Source organism: Cetorhinus maximus, chromosome 17 (genome assembly GCF_964194155.1).
Source record: "Cetorhinus maximus chromosome 17, sCetMax3.hap1.1, whole genome shotgun sequence".
NCBI lineage: Eukaryota > Metazoa > Chordata > Chondrichthyes > Lamniformes > Cetorhinidae > Cetorhinus > Cetorhinus maximus.
Window position 1 is genome coordinate 98094310 of NC_135895.1, and position 14402 is coordinate 98108711.

General features: G+C 40.5%; 1 protein-coding gene across 2 annotated transcripts in view; it reads right to left on the minus strand.

Annotated features, from left to right (window-relative positions):
* The window catches only part of LOC144692634 (WD repeat-containing protein 47-like), a 59697-nt gene that overhangs the window by 13218 nt on the left and 32077 nt on the right, over positions 1-14402 (minus strand). For both annotated transcript variants that reach the window (XM_078561700.1, XM_078561698.1), the window contains exons 10-12: positions 11382-11539; positions 8990-9159; positions 2232-2402 (exon numbers count right to left, since the gene is read on the minus strand). In XM_078561700.1, the coding sequence (XP_078417826.1) occupies positions 2232-2402; positions 8990-9159; positions 11382-11539 (499 nt within the window). The remainder of the gene's footprint in view (positions 1-2231; positions 2403-8989; positions 9160-11381; positions 11540-14402) is intronic.

A 14402-nucleotide genomic window follows, 5' to 3' on the forward strand; every position in this document is an offset into this window, starting at 1 on the left:
GCTGCAGTCAATGTGGTGCACACATTACTTCAGGTATGGTCTCACCAAAGCCCTGGACAATTGTAGTAAGACTTTCTTACTCATACACTTCAACCCCCTTACAATAATATAAAGCCCAACATGATATTTGCCTTCCTAATTTTGCTGTACCTGCACGCTAATTGTAATCTTTGTACAAGGACACCCAAATTTTTCGGAATGCCTATTCTGATTTTCTATTCTTCCTACCACATTTGCCCACACTGTACTCCATTAGCCACCTTACTGCCATCATTTAATCTGTTTTTATTTCTTTGCTTACTGTCCCACCTAGCCTTGTATCATCAGCAAACTTTGGTGCATTACTCTCTTCAGTTAAGTCATTATTATAGATTGTAAATAGCTGAGGGTCTTGCAGTGACCCTTGCAGCACCCAACTAGTACAGCCTGCCAACTTGAAAATATCTGGTTTATCCCTACTCTGCTTTTTGTTCATTAGCCAAGCCTCTATCTATGCAAATATATCACCCTCAACCCCCATGCGCTCTTATCTCATGTAATAACATTTTATGTGGCAGCTTATCAAATGCTTTTTTGGAAATCCAAATATATGATATTCACTGGTTCCCCATTTATCTACCCTACTAGGTTTATCCTCAAAAAGTCATAATAAATTTGTCTAACGTGATTTCCCCTTCTTGAAACCATGTTGACTCTCTCTGATTATATTTGATTTGCTTAGTGCCTCGTTAACACCTCCTTAATAATGGATTTGAGCGTTTTCTCTCAATGACTAATGTTAGTCTAACTGGCCTAACTCTCCTAATTTCTCGAATAGCAGTATTATATTTGTTACCTTCCCCAACTGGGACTGTTCTGGAATCAAGGGAATTTTGAACTATCACAACCAATGCATCCAGTATCTCCGAAGCCACTTTTTTAGAACCCTAAGGTGTAGGGTATCAGGTTCATTAGTCAGCTTTTATTCCCATTAGTTTCTCCATCATTTTTATTAACATGAATAACTAAATTCCTCAACTCTCATTGGCTCCTTGGGGTTGCACTATTTTTGGTATGCTTTGTGTCTTCTACTGTGAAAGCAAACATAAGATATTTGTTCAAGGTCTCTGTCATTTCCTTATTCCCCATAATAATTTTGCCTGTCTCTGCCTCTAAGGGACCAATATTTAGTTTTGCTGCTCTCCTCTTTTCTACAAGCTTGCAGAAGCTACAACCTGTTTTTATATTTTTTGCTAGTTTACTCTTAGATTCTACTTTTTCCTCAATATTTTGGTCATCCTTTGCATGCTTCCAAAACTCTCCCAATCCTGAGGCTTAAATTATTCTTCATAACATTAATGAATTCTTTTAATCCAATGCTATCCTTAACTCCTTTACTCAGCCATGGATGGATCACTTTTCCTGAATACACAAGTAAAACCTCAAAAAAACGAACTCTTACAAAAAGGTCCACATTTTCACATCGACTTAATTCTCCTCTACGATGTGCAAAAGAGCCCGAATGAAAACAGCTATATTTTTATTTGTCTTAAAACTAACTTCTTCCAGTTAAATTTCAGTAGTTTTTGGCAAATGAAGCATTACATTTTAAAAGTGCACTGAAAAAATGCTCTTATTAATATAAAAAGCCATTGTCCATGTTTATTCCTTTGCTCTTAGAAATTAGAATCACTACAGACAAACAAACTCATGTCATCATCTAATCATCCTGGTGAATTGACTGATTTTAATTAAGATTATTTAATGCAATATGAAATGAATACATTTGTTAAAAAAAAAAACAGGGAAACATCTACTTTGCAAGAGAAAGTTAACCAGTGCAATTATTGCAACCTTTTTGTGCTTTCATTAAAGCCTATTACAAAAAGAGAGTCCAAAATGCAAATGATGACAGATCACTGCCTCCAAACTTGCTAATTTTCCTTCGCGCCTCACTCTGGGCTTGTGTCTATTTTGAGAAAATTAGTTACAGTACTCCTGTATGTTAATATTAAAATACTTTTCCTAGCCTTAAAGTGTAATTTTAAAGAATTAAAAAGAATTCTCTCACACACTAATGGCACTGAATTCTGGATAGTAACATAATGGACAATCCATAATCGATTCATGATTCGTCAAGCTACAAAGAATATGCCACTTCTTCCACAACAATACAGTATTATATCCATCCATCCATTGTTTCTAGTTATGAAGGCATCATCAAGTTTGAGGTTTTTCAATCTATTTCATACCAGTATGTCCACTGAGTGCATGTAATCCCTGGCCTCGTTGACAGTCTGTAGTGTAAATATTACAATCTCCAGCTCCAGCACTGATTAAGATCGCTCCTCCACTTTCTGGACCCTCCATGAAAGCAAGATCCCGAATTGTACCATCATGCATGCTGAACTCCAAATCAGGACCTGTGAAAAAACAGATTACTCATTTAGATTTTTATCCTTCTAACAACCAACTACCATAATGTGATTTATTGCTTTGACAAGTTATTCATAACTTCTCTGACAAGTAAATATCATTAATCATTGGAACATTTTGCAACATGTGGATATCATTCAGTACATTTTCAATCATGCATTATATAGGATTAGTTGCCTTTTTTTTATCCAAATGCAGAAATATTACTAGAATGCACGACTAGAATAACCTCCCAGTTAGTAATAAGAATATTCCATTCAAATAAGTTGCACCATCTAGTTTCCACAAAATAATTAAACCAGCAGAAATGGAGTAAATTTCAGGGCGGAAAAGTGGCTACGATTTTCCAACCCCATTACAAGTCTCCTTCCTATTTAATTATACAACTGCACTGGCATTGCAATAAATCTGTGGCATCATTTATCAAGCTGAAGATCAATTACCATGATCAAGGAGAAACCTTAAAAAAAGATGAACTGTGACAAGAAATGTCCAAGTTTCCGCACCGACTTATATCTGAAGATTTTAAAACATAGTAATTCCTACCAGAAACCAAAACGTAAAACACAAATTAATGAAGCAAACTGCAGATTTTGGAAAGCACTAGCATCGAACAGAGAATTTTTAATAAATTCTCTCCCAATTCCCTAGAAGGGAGGAAACCTTAATGACATGTCCAAGCATATGTTGTATCATCCCATAATGAGACGATTCTTTTTCCCACCCTATGCTTAATTTGACTGGTGTGAACTAGATTAGCTCATTAGAGAATGCAATGGGAGATTTTCTGGTATTGGCATCTGGAGTACAGGACCACTGCATTGCAAACTTTGTACACTCACAAATTACCAATCCAGGTACTCTTCTATGGTCAATCTAATTGTGTGCGAAAAGTGAGATTTGTGCTGGATTACACCTTTCTGAGAGTTCCCTCAACGGGAGGGCAAGACGACAGGCATAGGTTCAGCTCTTAAAGGATTACAGCTGCCATTTAAAAGGGAAGTGACCAATAGATAGGGCAAAAAAAGATTGATGATAAAAGGTGTGGCACAATTGCCATGAGTTCAAGCTTTACTCCAAGAACATGAGTACATCAGCTTAGCTGACATTTCAATGCAGTGCAGATGAAGTGCAACATTGTTGGGGATGCAGTCCTTTGACAAGACATTGAACCACAACCCTGGCTGCCCTGTAATAACCCATGGCATTATTGTTGATTTGCTGCTTGCCAGGTCAAGCAACCTAATTATTTTTTTCTTATAGAAAACCAGCAGCGGGATGGAGTTTACAATTTTTCCATATCAGAGGATTCCCTAAAATTCAAGGGGTTAGGGAGATATCTCTACTGCAGAATACTGATTTTGATACATACAAACTAGGAGCAGGAATAGGCCAATCAGCCCTTCAAGCCTGCTGCGCCATTCAATAAGATTATGGCTGATCTGATTGTAACCTCCCGCCTACCCCCAATAACTTTCTCGCCCCTTGTTAATCAAGAATCTATCTACCTGTGCCTCAAAAATATTCAAAGGCCCCTCTTCCACTGCCTTTTGAAGAGAGTTCCATAGACTCACAACTCTCAGAAAAAATTTTTCATCTCTGTCTTAAATGAGCGACTCTATTTTTAAACCGTAACTACTAGTTCTAGGTTCTCCCACAAGAGGAAACATCCTCTGCACATCCACTTTGTCAAGGCCCCTCAGGATCTTAAAGGTTTCGATCATGTCACCTCTTATTCTTCTAAACTCCAGTGGATATATGCCTAACATGCCTAACCTTTCCTCATAAGACAACCCGCCATTCCTGGTATCAGCCTAGTAAACCTTCACTGAACTGCTTCTGACGCATTTACATCTTTCCTTAAATAAGGAGAGCAATACCGCTGTACACAGTACTCCAGATGTGGTCTCACCAATGCCCTGTACAATTGAAGCATAACCTCCCTACTTTGTGTTCAATTCCCCTCACAATAAATTATAACATTCTATTAGCTTTCCGAACTATTTGGAGTACCTGCATACGAGCTTTTTGTGATTCTTGCACTAGGACACCCAGATCCCTCTGAATCTCAGAGCTTTGCAATCTGTCACCATTTAGATAATAAGTTTCCTTTTTATTCTTCCTGCCAAAATGGACAATTTCACATTTGGCCACGTCATACTCCATTAGCCACATCTTTGCCCACTCACTTAACCTATCTATGTCACTTTGTAGCCTCATGTCCTCTTCACAACTTACTTTCCTATCTATCTTTGTGTCATCAGCAAATTTAGCAATCATACGATCTGTCCCTTCATCCAAGTCACTTTTATTAATTGTAAAAGTTGAGGCCCCAGCACTGATCCCTGTGGCACACCATTTGTTACATCCCACCAACCAGAAAAAAAACCATTTATGGCTACCCTCTGTTTCCTATTAGCTAGCCAATTTTCTATCCATGCCATTATGTTACCCACTAGACCATGAACTTTTATTTTCTGCAATAACCTTTGATGTGGCACCTTATCAAATGCCTTCTGGAAATCACTATTCACAGCGTATGTGAATCCTTCAAAGAACTCCAATGAATTAGTTAAATATAATTTCCCTTTCACAGAACCATGTTGACTCTGTCCAATTGCCTTAAACTTTTCTGATGATGTCCCATTGTAGATTTGAATGAGCTGAAGGTATAAAAGTTCAGGGCTTTAGTGACTGCCCTGCTACTGTGAGAGCAGTTATCTGAAGGACTGATTCCTAAAGATAACATAACTCCTCATTGCCTTCCTGGTGAAATGGAGTACAACAGCTTGCTGTCCTTGGATTTGCAAAAGTAAAATACTGCTGATGCTGGAAATCTGACATAAAAACAGAAAATGCAGATCTAGCAGCATCTGTGGAGAGAGAAATAGTTAATGTTTTAGGTCTCTGACATTTCATCTGTTTCCCTCTCCACAGATCTTTGCAGGCCTGCTGATATTTCCTGCATTTTTTATCCTTTGATATGTCCTGGTAGGTGTCCTATGTGATATACATGGCTGCATGGGCAAATGAGAAAAATCTGCCTTACATCTTGCTTTTCACCTTCTGCTTTTGCAATACTCAAAAATACACATACATTTTCCATATTTTGGATTTTTAATTTAATCAAATATCTTGCAAACAAAAATTGAACCAAGATCCAGCCATTAAAAATCCAGCAATTCTGTTTTAACTAACATCTTCAAACTCTAGAGCATGTCTGCCTTCATCACCCACTTTATATGGGTGAGCTGAAGATACAGAATGTTCCCTGTAAGGAAACTGCAAAAATGCACACTTACTCATTTTGATACAATTTCCATGATGTGAATTCACTTGAATTCACAGGCCAGTTGAAGATTAATCATTGTATGATTTGGGTGGATTCCTTCAAAGTGTATGTCCAAATCTTGCCACTCATTCCACACTACCATGAACATCCCACCAGCCAGAACATCTACCTTACTCAAGCTATATCATTTTTGAAAATCAAAATTTGACAATAAACTAAATCATTCACAAGTGACAGAGCCGTTCATGTTTGAGACAATAGTGTTAGCATTCTGATCTCTGATTGGTCTAAATTACGTGCTCAACACTTCAGGATGGTATTCAGGGATGTCTATGCTGTCATCTTTCTGTTAGTTCGTTCATTGGTGACACATTCTCCGAGAAGGCTGACTGAGATAGATCTCCATATCTGTCTGTCCTGTACTGCCCTTATACATTCCACATAGGTCAACTGCATCCAGTCCATTATATCCGTCATCCATTTTCTTCTCTGCTTCCCTCCTACGTTTTGTCGATCTTCCCTTCCAATAATTGTCTCTGTTTACTGTCAGCTCTAATGATGTGCTACATCGTGAATTACAAAATATTGTAATTTTATCTTTCTCGTTTTGATGCTATTTCCTAACTTCCTCTTTGCTCCAGCCATTTCCAGTACTTCTCGATTAGCCTGTCTGTGTAGGATAAGGAGAACATCGGCCTATTATGTCCACAGCTTATCAATAGTCTCTTAGCTTGATGTCCATGTCTCTGAGGTTTTCCAGTGAAATGTGAAACCGTGGCTCTGTCTGCTCTATCAGGTGGATGTAAAAGATGCCATGACACCATTCGAAGAAAAGTAGAGGAGCTCTCTCCAGTCTCTTGGCCAATATTTATCTCTCAACCAACATTACTAAAATCTGAACATTATCTCATTACTGTTTGTAGGACCTTATTGTATGCAAATTGACTTGTTGCACTTTCTACATAACAATAGTGGCTAAAAGTGCTTTAGAATGTTCTGCGGTGATGAAAGGCACTATAATGGGGTTGCAAAACTGTGGGTCCGAAGGGGTCACAGAGGTCACATTTGGGGACATTAGCTCCCCCTCCTCTCAGGCAGCAATGGCAACTGTGGAAAGGAGACTGCCCGGTCTGGAGGCTCTGGTGGGGCAGCCCTGGACCCCACCAGATTGATGCCGCAAAACAGCACGACGGACGGTATTCCCAAAGTGTCCTTTAACATCACAAACCACTTTTGGCAGCGAGCTGGAATGTTTGTGCATCAGCTAGGCACAGATAGAGGCAGGGAAGTATAACTCAGTGACTGACTGAGAAAAACTAGAAGGTGATGGCTTCAAACTTTACTGTGTTTCTTTTCATGTTTTCCTGTTGTACAGACTCCTTACCCCAGGATAGCGACTCTGCTTTGCAGGAACCAACAACTAGGCCAAAACAGGGGTAGGGAAGAGTTACTGGTGAGTGAGCAAATGGGTGAGAGAGAGGTGTTGGGAAGAGGGGCTGCTGTGTGTGTGTGTGTGTGTGTGTGTGTGCGTGCGCACGTGTAAAAGAGAGAGAGCAAGCGACAGCGAGAGAGCAAGAGCTATTGGTCCCTTCAACCCTGGCCCACATCACCCCCTCCTTCAAACACCAACCCCTGCTCCTTCAACCCTACCACCTCCAACAACCCCCACCCCACCCCCAACATCTCCACCCCAGACTATCCCAAGGGTATAGCTCCCTCTTTTCCCAATACTGCTGCCAGTGCCCCATGAATTTAAACCCATTTCTACCATACCAATCTTTGTGCCATGCAGTCAACTCTCTGATCTTATTTACCCTCTGCCAATTTTCTTGTGATTCAGGTAGTAATCCAGAGATCATTATCTTCGTGGTTCTGCTTTTTAATTTTTGTCCCTAGCTGCTCATTCTCCCTCAGCAGAACCTCTTTCTTAGTGCACCCATGCTGTTGGTACTCCTCTGCACCATGACAACTGGATCCTTCCCCTCCTCTCCAGCCCTGAGGAGATGTCCTTAACCCTAGGCACTGGAAAGACAGCCTTCAGGACTCTCACTCGTGGCTGCAGAGAGCAGTATCTATTTCCCAACCAAACTGTCCCCTACTACGTGGTCAGTTTGCTCATTCTCCCTGCAATTACTGCTCACATCCACAGAAGTTGCAGGAACCTCGAACCTGTTGGACAATTGCAAGGGCTGAGGCTCCTCCACTGCTCCCTCTGGATCCCGATACTTGCCTCACATCCTCCTGTCCCTGACCATGGGCTAAATCTGAAGTAGCGAGCCTGGTCTAAGCAACTGTCTCCTGGAACAAAGTGTCTATATAGCATTCGCCCTCCCTGATGTATTGCACTGTCCGAAGCTTGGACTCCAGCTCAAGAACTTGGATCCAAAGTTCCTCAAGCAGCAGACAGATGTGGATCAAACTGGTGTCCACCAGCTCCCACATGTTATAGCTGCAACATATCACTTGCCCTGCCATCTTTATTGTGTTTAATTTAATTAATTACGTTTTAAGTTTAGATTTATCATGCAATTGGGCCGTAGTTATACCAAGTAGTTTAACTAGTTAAGCTGTAAATTTAATGCAATATTTATATCTCCCCCGTGCTGGTTTAAACTACTTCCTACATTTAGAGAGATAGAATCTTAAAAACTCACCAAACAATTATTTACCTTCTCACCTAATTAAAGCGTCGAACACTCACTAGCTTCTGGAGGATGGAAAAAGATAAAAGCAGCACCTCCTTCCCCCTATGCACCAAATTCCCAAGTTAGGCTGCGCCACATTCAGATCACATACTTTTTTCGCAATCTATCTCCATAGCTTTTTATCCAAAGCTTGCCTAGATTTGTGTCTATCCTGCCAAGACAATAGGCTACATTAAATCTGCTCAAAGTCTTCTACCAATGTTCCTTTAGGCAGCCTCCTGGAAGAACAACTTGCATGCTACCAGGTAGAAGATGCCTGGTCAGTTGTCCATCCCTCTGTAGTTAGATGCCATGGCCTCACAGCATGGCTTAACTAGGTAACTAAAAGTAAGGAAAAGTCAAATTCATGACTTTCCTGCTATATGTTGCTGCAGATTCATACACATTCTGTACCACCATCATGCTGTATTATTTAAACACTACCTCTGAACTTTCAACACAATTATCAGACAATGAATTCTTCGGTATCAAGTTAAACCTTTCTGGTTAGTAAGAAGTTTAATGACAGTTAAGAGTACCTTCGGTCTTAATGTAATAAGGAACCATTTCAGTCATACAAAACTGCACACCAATGTACCTGTAGCATTGCAGGTCTCTGCACTAAATGGCAGCACTTTCACATATTTATCATTTGATCCAGTAGCCAATAGTTGTCCACAATGGCTCCAAGCCACACAGTAGATTGATCCCTTGTGGTGTTTGTTCCTTTTAAACTTTACTGCAGGTTGCTTAGGTGAACTGTATGCACTAGGGAAAGGTTGGGGGGAGGGGGGGGGGGTGGCGGTGGAAGAAAGAGAAGAAAGGACAATAAAAAGCAAATATAAGATGTTTAATAAGTAATAAATAATAACAACAATTCTGCCCTCCCCACAAAATACGAAAGTTATTTGTACTGTGCATTTCACACTTACAATACATCAATTATAGTTTTATCTCATCAGTGGATTAGAGGGCAGATGCTGTGTCATTCTGTAATGAAGTCAGCCAACAATGAGCAAGTTGTTTGACAGGAACTGCTAAGATTAACAATTAAAATTGAGAAATTCAAAATGGCTTTTCCATACCATGTGGTCTTTTGTATTACAAGCCTGAATAATGGTGTTCCTCATTTAAAACACTTCAGATGAATACTGGCTTGAACAATCAGATCAGCCAGAATGACCTACTTCTATTCCTTAAAATCCTATGAACAAAAGTTGCAAGTGCCTCTGAAATTGCTGGATTCCGAAAACTAACCAATATCCTGAGCCAACACCTAGTTGGATATTCGTAAGAAAGTTGTATTTACTTACACTGCTCCAGATCAAAGTACTGCTGGGAAACCAACTTCTCCTGGGCTCAGGTGGCTCTGGAGCAAGCCTCGAGCCACTCTGAATATTGTCCCAGCATTTTTGTTGCTCTGGGATGCTTCATCATTAGAGCAGCCTTGCGGAGAGGGCGACCAGACTTAGGGAACTCCACTCTAGCAAACTGTTTGTTTTACCACCCCTCCACAAGAAGGGGTACAAAGGAATTGAGTTGTGCATGGATTATATATTAGGATTATGATTATCTCCTGGTCATGGGTTCAATTTAAGTTCAAAGTCAGTTTGAAAGTTGGTCTCAATGTCAAGCTCCTATGTAAAATCACTCCCCGTGGTCTGAATTCAGTTGCTACAGCAAAACATTAAGATCACAAATACAATAGGGATGCTCTTCAGCAGCAAGGAAATGGTGTCTGTTTCTAGCTGTGCTATATCTGATCTGGGGATTCTTGGCACAAACACTGGATCTCTGGTTGGTGTAGTACTGTTTCTTTTAAAGTGACAAACCAAACGAAAAACGTAATGAGTTAAAGATCAGAAATAATCAGGTGACCTTCTAGATTGGATTTTAACCACATAAAAATCCAGGGAAATGTTGAGGGGGGGAGGAATTAAAAAGGGCAAAAAAAATCAGGATTCCTTGTAGCAAATGAGCAGGTGGACTGCTCCCAGAACACAATTCATCAGTAACTAAATCAACTAACCAGTTGCTAGAAAGTTCATAAGCAAAGCTGTAAGTGATTTCACAGCTCTCATTATGGGACAGAACCTACTTTTGTTTTGTTCAAAGCTCCATCCCACTTATCTGTGGTAGAAACTTGAAGTATAAAGAAACTGCAGATGGAATACCTTCAATGCAGTCAGGCATCTGGGTGTGTTTCTCTGAAAACATGTAAAATCACGTTTTGCAGCCTCTTTGGGGCCAGAAAATATTTGATGAAACAAAGATACTTAAAATAAAGTGCTCAATGATAAAAGAAAGGGACTCGCATTTAGATAGTGCTTTATCAAGTCCTAAAGGAAACCTGAGTGTTTCCCATTCACTGAGCTAATCTTTGAAGTGTAGTCACTTATGAATAGATCATACCAGCCAACTTACAAACAGCAAGTTAATCTGTTTTTGATTGTTTTGAAGAAGGAACGGTGCACACTGAATCTCTATCATCTACTTCAAAAACAGCTGATAAAGGTCTCATTTGAATGACCAGCACCTTCAACAATGGATTCTGCTTTGTATTACAGGGAAGTACAAGCCTAGTTGAGGTGGTTACTGTGGAATGGGCTTAAACCCACCACATTCTAACTTGGAAGGCTGTGGGGTTCTAGCTCCGCTCGAGCTAAAACCACAATTTACTAGTAGAAAGCATTGTTAAACTTCCCAATGCTCAGAACCATGCTACCACTTCATATTGGCAGGGTTATCAGGGGCCAACTGGGAGGAATTCCAATGACAAATGTATCTTTAGGATTTCATTAATGCACTCTCTGCATAATGAAACAAAAATGCTCTGGAGTACTGCAGACCCCAAGAGAGCTTGCCTCCTCTCCCTAGCAGAATAGTCAGTAGTTAATCAGTCACTTGACAAAAATTCAGGTTGGATCCCAACTGTTTGACATTTTGACAGTTACTTTTTTAATAGTTTCACAATTTAAAAAAAAAATTACCTTGGGTCAATAACCTCTGGGTAAGCACAAACCCGTAAGGTTTTGGTATTTGAACCAACAGCATAGAGAGTTCCGCTTGGATGGAATGCTACTGCCCTTATAGCTTGAGTGTCTTCAAGGGTATTAATGGCAATGAATTGCTTTTTAGTTCCATCATCCTATAACATGTAAAAAAAAAACCACAATAATTAAATGATTTGATTTGCAAAATAAACAGAAGTTCTGAAAAAATATTTATATACATGTAGAATCAGAAAAACTAATTTAAATGTAAAACTGTAAAAGCTGTAAGGCTGTAATTAATTCACAAAATTCTCTTTAAAATGCAGAAATCTCATCACTGTTCTCAAAATATATCTCAGACTTTTGCGCTTACATTATTCATGCTTTTTTTGGATCAGCCAGATGTCTGAGATATGTGGAAGCCACCACCATGCTTCTGTGAAATCCACACACAGGGTTTGCTTCTGAGACATGGGGCAGAATCTTCTGCTCGGTGTGCGGGGACAGGCCCCGTACGCTGATGCGTAAAGTGACGTGCGGTGACGTCGGGAGTGCGTCCTGACATCACTGCGCGTCATTCTGATCTTCCGTTCGGCACGTGCGCAACGGAGTTGGCTGCGTGCCCACCAAACTGTCAAAGGCCTGTTGATGCCATTAATAAAACAGTTAACCCAATTGAGAAAGCTGCCCGTCCAACCTTAAGGTTGGCGGGCAGGTGAAGAGCCCAGGCGGCCTTCGCATTTTTCATGAAACCTCATCCACGGGTGGGATGAGGTTTCGTGTAGGTTTTATTAATTAAATATATTTTTAAATGAAAATTCACAAACGTGTCCCAGCTCATGTGATACTGTCACTGTCACATGAGGGAACATGTCTGAATAATTTTATTTTTTTATTTTTCAAACTTTAAATATGAATTTCATCTCTCTGAGGCAGCTCCATGCCTCAGGGAGATTTCTGCTCTCTTTTGGTCGCATGCGCGAAAGAGCGCAGGCCCCGACTCTCCCTCTTCCCCCCGCCGCCAGCACAGATAGTGCTCTACTGGCTGTGCGTCATGCTGGGGGGGGCCTTAATTGGTCTGCCCGCATAAAATGGCAGTGCGCAGCCGATCGCGGGCAGCGATTGGCTCCCGCCCAGCCCGCCCAACAGGGTAGAAAATTCTCTCCATGAAGCCCACTCTTTCCCCATATAAGGACATCCCATTTATACAAGTCTTTGGTGTAGATTGGAAAGAAACAAGTATATACTGAGAACCTGCCCAAATTTAACCAGCTAAACCAACAGCTGGTAAAATGTCTCACTGTTTATGTATAGCCAGGATGACCATTTCAGATAGGATTTTAAGGGTCATGGAGCAGGAAGAATTCTAATTCTCAGTGACAGTTTAACCCCTTAAAAATCCCATTAGCAAGTTAAGCAGGTGGGTTAATTATCAGAAGTGCAGCTAATCTGACATCAGCCTCCCTTTACTGTTCCAATAAAGGTCTATTTTCAGCATGAGGAACAACACCTCATTTTTAAATCAGGCACTTGACAGCCTTCTGGACACAAAACCAAGCTCAAAAATTTCAGATCATAACCCATCCTCCTCTTTTCTTGGACGGCAGCTGTTGGCGATGATTCTACTTTTCCCTTACACCTCTTCTGGACCAGTTTTGCTTTTTGTCCCATTACCATCTCCTTTTGCCTTGCACCATCATCGCTTTTGTCATTTAATCTCTCTTGCCTTCCTCCGTATTACGGACCTTCCCTTTTCCCGGCCTCTGTACTCGCTTAAAATCAGTTACATCTCTCACCATTTCCAGTTCTGACAGAAGTTAATCAACCTGAGACATTAACCCTGTTTCTCTCAACCACAGATGCTGCTAGACCTGCTGAGTATTTCCAGCATTTATTTTGATCTCAGATTTCCAGCATTTGCATTTTTTTGCTTTTGTATGAGGTTTTAAAATTAAGGTGATGCTGGACCAGGAGCCAAAATAAGTCAGCGAGGTGATGGGTTACCAGACTACCATATGTGTATGAACAATAATAGCAGAGTTTTGGATGAGCTCAATTTTATGTAGGGTGGAAATGGAAGGCCAGCCAGCAGAGCATTGAATAGTTAAGTCCAGAGTCATAAAAGACATAGATGACTTTTTAGCAGAAGATGAGCTGAGGCTAGGGTGAAGCAGGGCAAAGTTATGAAGTTAGAAGTATGTAATCTTAATATCATCATGGATATGCAGTAGTTGCTCATCTCAGGGTCAAATTAAACCAAAATTATTTGGTCTCTTACAGTTGTCAAAGAGAGAGAAAGAATTGATAGCTAGGAAACAGAGTTTGTGGCAGGGACTAAGACAATGGCTTTGGTCTTCTCAATATTTAGTTGGAGGATATTTGCTCATCCAGTACAGGACAAGCAGTGTCCTTTACTGTTCCAATAAAGGTCTATTTTCAGCATGAGGAACAACACCTCATTTTTCAATCAGGCACTTGACAGCCTTCTGGACACAAAACCGAGCTCAAAAATTTCAGATCATAACCCATCCTCCTCTTTTCTTGGACGGCAGCTGTTGGCGATGATTCTACCTTTCCCTTACACCTCTTCTGGACCAGTTTTGCTTTTTGTCCCATTACCATCTCCTTTTGCCTTGCACCATCATCGTTTTTGTCATTTAATCTCTCTTGCCTTCCTGATAAAATGTTTCCCCTACAATTATTTCTTAATAATCAGAGGTATTTGGAGATGTGGCAATTACTTAGAGTTCTGGGTCATCAGCATACACGTGGAACCTGTCAGTGTGTTTTCAGATGAGGTCGCCAAGGGGCAGTATGTATATGACAAATTGGAGGGGGCCAAGGATGGACCTTTGGAGGAACCAGAGGTAATGATGTGGAAGTGGGAATGAAGGTATTGCACATGATTCTTTGGCTACGACTGGATAGACAAGAATGGAACCAGGTGAGGACATTTCCACCTAACTGGATGATGGAGGAAAGATGGAGGGGTCAATTGTGTCTAAGGTTGCAGACAAA